Raw genomic sequence first — 5,187 nt, 5'->3', positions numbered from 1 at the left:
AGACAGGAAGATTCCCTGAGTACTTTATTGTTCAACCTGATTATGGACGAAATAATAAAAGAAATAAGAACTAAAAAAGGATACCAAATGGGAGAAAAACAACTTAAAATAATCTGCTACGCAGACGACGCAATACTATTCTCTCAAAGTGAAGATGATTTACAACGTATGCTGCACCAATTTAATATAACCGACAGAAAATTTAACATGTTAATTTCCCCAAAAAAGACAAAATGCATGGTTACAACAGCAAATTTACTAAGATATAAATTGGAGCTGGAAGGTCAGATAATAGAACAAGTGATGGAGTTTAAATATCTAGGCATCACATTATCTAGTTACGGAAAGCTCGAAATCGAAGTGGAAGATCAAGTAAATAGAGCAAACAGAGCCGTAGGCTGCCTAAATGAAACAATATGGAGAATTAAAAATATCCTGAAAGAAAAGAAAGGCAGAGTTTACAAAACAGTCAGCAGACCAACAATGACACACGCAGCAGAAACAAGACCTGACACAGAGAGGACAAAAAGGATGTTAGAAACAGCAGAGATGAAAACACTTAAAGATATACGATGTAGATGCAAGACGATCATTAGAAAGAACACGAAAACGATGGATCAGCAACTTACTGGAGGCACATTGAAAAACAGACAGAGTCATGTCTATATATAAAGAAGAAGAAGAAGAAATTGATAGTATGGATACGCTTTTTCTTTAGCTTTTGCCACTGTCTGTTTGAGATCTTTTTACTTTAAAATTTTCTCCTAAAGTTTTTGGAAGTATCTCAACTACAATACTTCTTTTAGTATTAGCCATATTTGTCCAAATTGTATTAGGAATTTTTTTATGTTCCAACACATAATTTTCTATATTCTTTGACCTTATATTTTTTAACATCATCCATGTGGTTTTTTGTGGTCCTCTCCGATATTTTGTTTTGATTTTGCTTTTATATTTCAACGTCTAGCACAAAGACGATTAACTTCCATACTCTTACCCGTTCCACTGGTTTATATTTTTCTGGAAGTATGGTATCTACAAAATAATAAATTTATTTGCATAAATCAATACTTGAATTGATACAAAACTAAAAAGAATCTATCGCAGATACCGATCTCCTGCGCCCGTGGCCATTCTCGAGTTCCTTTCTCATGTTCACCTAAACGTATGTTAGCGATTAACTGCAAAATAATTAGTCCTTTGAGATTTCCTCCGCTTTAAAAAAAACTTGTAGGGATAACAATTAAATTATACCGGATAGCGGCGGTTTGAGATTTAATTGGGAAACATCCTACATGTATATATATACCTACCCTAAGCAAAAGATTCGGAGGATAAAAAGGGGTAAAATGTGCTTCTGAAGGGAATTCGTTCGATCGTTTAATTGTGGTTTAATTTGTGCCTTTTTATGTTGGCTTAAAAGAAGATGTAGAGAAAAAGATTAGTCGGAATACCAATCGATTCGATAAATAAAAGGTTAATCTATAGGTCGAGGTAGAAAAGCTATTTGAATCTGTATAGAGATTTTAGTAAATGTTTATTATCAATACATTAATAGTGAAAAGAATATTTAGAAACTTCTTAAGAAAAAGTGAATGTGTATCTTCTTTTAACACGTCAACTGGAAGAAAACACAAGGCATTAAATAAAACATACCGTAGAATGGGGATACATGGATCATTTTTAAATTTTAATGTTAAACAAAACTTTTATCTAAGAGTTAAAATCGACTAAAAAAATCAGTAATAATCGGGTTTCATTTATCAAGACACACAATAAATATTAACACTAAATGTTTGATACTTTTCAAGAAAAAAATTTAAAGGACCTGATCAAAGATATACTGTAGATGGGGATATTTTGATCACACATGTAATTTTAGTTTAATATGAAAGTATCCCCAATGTTATTCACTTTGAAAACATATTTTGACAAATCTTTATTATTGTGACTTTTTAGGGTAAAAAAAATTATGAAACTTACAGAAAATAATGTATTTGATGATAATGAAATGAAACTGCACTTCAACAACTTAAAAAATACAAATTTTACAGAAAAATAAGGTATGTTAACGTGTTTCAAATTAAACTACAACTACTTTAATGTCTTTTGTAAAAATGCATTTGGTGCTTCCATCTAAACACTCTATAGATGCGGAATTTGGTAAAAATTCAACTATATCCTCCTTACTAATTTGGGATATGTCGGCATCAATCATCTTAAATTCTGTCTTGCTGGGTTTTATGGATTTATAGCCTATGACTATTACTTCCGACTCTACCTCCAAAATTTTACAGACATAGATATAAGTTTTTTTCCCCTCTGAGATAATAATTTTGCTAAAATATATCTACCTGCTTGAACCTTATCTACTTCAGACTGCACTTCGTAGTTTTCTTCATTTTCTAACAAGTCTGATTCATTTTCGGACTCATCTGACTGTGATATGTGGCTTTCTTTATCTGAACTATCTTCTGATTGCTGCTCAATTATTGCTGTTGACACACTAGCTCCGAGAGCTGCATCTAGTTTCTTTTTTCTTGTTTTTGGTCTCTCTGGTCCTCCAAATCTTTGCTTCTTTAGAAGTGCAGTTAATGCATTTTCAACGGCGTCCGTGGGATCTTGTGGATCGTCATCTGTTGGCAATTTCTTATAAACTTCACCCGGGCAAAACGGATAAATACCAGTAGAACGAAAGGAGCTAATTAAGTTTCGCTTTACTGCTGACGCAATTTTATCCGTTTGTTGGGATGGACCACCTTTCGAAACTCGAGGAGTGACTTCGTCAAGAGTTTTTAATGTTTTCCTTAAAAGAGATGAAAACATATCTTTCGGAACTGTACTTGGTCGCAAATTTTGTAATTTCCAATCCGTTAACGTCGTCCTTCAAGCCTGTTTCATTGGCCTGAAAAAGCCCACGTCTAGTGGTTGGCACAAATGGGTAGAATTTGGAACTAAGCATATGAAGTCAATTTCATGTTCAGCACACATCTTAAGAAGAACTTCAACATCCATGTGTGACGACAAATTATCTCCTATCAAAGCTTTTCTTCCTTCTAAACGTCGTGCATGGGGTAAAAAGCAAGTTGTGAACCAGTCTCTAAAAGTTACGCCATCTATCCATTCACTTTGAGTACGATTATACCTCGTCCCTTGGTTGCAGCATGGTTTATCGCAGCAAGGTAAACCACGCGGTCCATTTTCCTTCCACGTATCATACAGGTGAATGCTTTTATAAATGACGTAGGGAGAGAGAAGAGTTCCGTCTGCAGCAGCACATACCATAATAGTGGTACAACTTTTGGAGTGATTCATCACTTTTTCGGGGTACTTAATGCCTCTTTTGTATATGCAACGTTTTTTCCCTGGATCGTCTGACAAATTAGATTCGTCATAGTTGAAAATGTTGGAACTGGGCAAATCTTTAATTACTGGCTAAAAGTTATTATAAAACTCTTCTAGTGTAACTCTTGAAACAGCAGCTCTAGCACGTTTAATATTTGTTGCTAATCGTTGCCCAAACGAATCCTTATGCCTATTAAGTAGGCTGTATGCCCAGTCAATACCAGGCAGATTATTTTGAAATATAGCCACGTTTTTTCCTTGTTGATCCAAATACCATTTTGCCATCATTCGTAGGTCCCGAATAGATAAAGGAAAGCCCCAGTCAGCACATTTAGCGCCTGCTTTTAAAATTGCTACCTCCTCTCCTTTGGTGAAAATAGTAGGACGTCCAGGGGTGCCAATATGTTTTCCTTTATATCTGTTATACAGGGTACCAAAGGGAATTTTATATTGTCTTGATGCTTCTCTAATAGATAGTGTACCTTCAACTACCCGTTCAATGGCTCTTTCTAAATTTGCTGGAGGGTAATCAGCGTAACTTCTGCTGCCAAGTAATCTTTTATGCTTACGGGGCATTTTCCTGCAAGAAAGAATACGTTTAAATAATATTTATTTGATTAATATTTTCATCTGTTCGAAAAAACGATTATACGGATCGTCTGGGGTAACATTGATCACACGATCAATGTTGCCCATTGTATTGATCAATGTTTCCCCCAGTAATTTCACGCCGTACTCTTAATCACTCCCATAACCTGCTTACGTTATTTTCAGTGAGATTCATGATCAAAGTACTTCTAATCACTACATGAAAGAATACGTTGTATAAACAATATACTTACCGTGATATGTACGAAGTTTTTCACTTAACAAAATTGATGTTAAACTCAATACCTACTCCAAAAAAATGCTTATACAATACTTCTAGCACACGCGTGTGTATCGGTATCGAATGGTCATAAATACTAAATAACAGTAACATTGCTGCCGACTAGGCAAAATTCGGTTATCGGCAGTGGCTAAGCGCACACGCCTGAGGCATATAACTAATTTTTAAAGTTTTGATCAAAATAACCCCCGAGTTCAAAGTATCACCAATCTACGGTACAGAATATATTATATATAAGATTAGTAAAATCTTTTATCTGAATGAACAAATCTGTTCTACGAAGGAATAAGTCCTTTTCATAGAATTTATATCTTCACGTCAATTCACATGACCATATAACAATACAGCAAGACATTAGAGGAACGATCACAACATAAAAATAAAAAAGTAACAATCAGATTTTTAATAAACATAAGCCACTAGAAGACCAAAACACCAAATTTAACAAAATATATTCTGTGACAAACTGATTTTTTGTCTAATTCCCTATACTACCGCCTTTATTTCGACACAATGAATTTTCGTTGTATACAGCACTTTCCAACAATTCCTATTTCCTTATCATGTTCAAAGCGACATCATCACAGCACTAAATATTTTAATCCCAAAGATTTCTTAAGTCAGGATGATCTTCGCTTCCTTAACGAAATATTTACACAACCGCCATGTAATATATTATAAACGTAAGTCCAAGATCCATTTAATAATTGATAGAGGTATCGGCTGGTTCGGCTAAGGTCCTTTATCAAGGGATGGCCATACATGAAGAATTAAGTCTCCTCCACCGCCATCTCTCAAGAACCAATTTAAATTTTTCAAGAGTCTCCCTCCGCACTAATTAACCCTCGAGAGTCCCCGGATATGACCGGATCCTTTGAGATCCAGCTTTCGAGACCCAAATCTGAGAAAAGGCCAGAGACGAATCTGGCCGAAAATTAGAACTGTTAAGAGCT

The 5,187-nt window shown here is 34.9% G+C and overlaps 1 protein-coding gene across 1 annotated transcript; it reads right to left on the bottom strand.

Annotated features, from left to right (window-relative positions):
* Window positions 1–2,886: 2,886 nt before the first annotated feature.
* On the bottom strand, window positions 2,887–3,285 carry LOC140446659 (uncharacterized). Its single transcript, XM_072539249.1, has one exon. The coding sequence runs from the start codon at window positions 3,283–3,285 to the stop codon at window positions 2,887–2,889; it is 399 nt and encodes a 132-aa protein (XP_072395350.1).
* Between the last annotated feature and the right edge of the window lie 1,902 nt (window positions 3,286–5,187).

This window comes from Diabrotica undecimpunctata, chromosome 7 (assembly GCF_040954645.1).
Source record: "Diabrotica undecimpunctata isolate CICGRU chromosome 7, icDiaUnde3, whole genome shotgun sequence".
Classification (NCBI taxonomy): domain Eukaryota; kingdom Metazoa; phylum Arthropoda; class Insecta; order Coleoptera; family Chrysomelidae; genus Diabrotica; species Diabrotica undecimpunctata.
The sequence above is the reverse complement of the archived record's forward strand: the minus strand, read 5'-3'. Positions and strand labels throughout refer to the sequence as shown.

What these genes read in the sequence shown, in the direction of transcription:
- LOC140446659 (XM_072539249.1), bottom strand. Translation starts at nt 3,285, where the DNA reads ATGGTATGTGCTGCTGCAGACGGAACTCTTCTCTCTCCCTACGTCATT.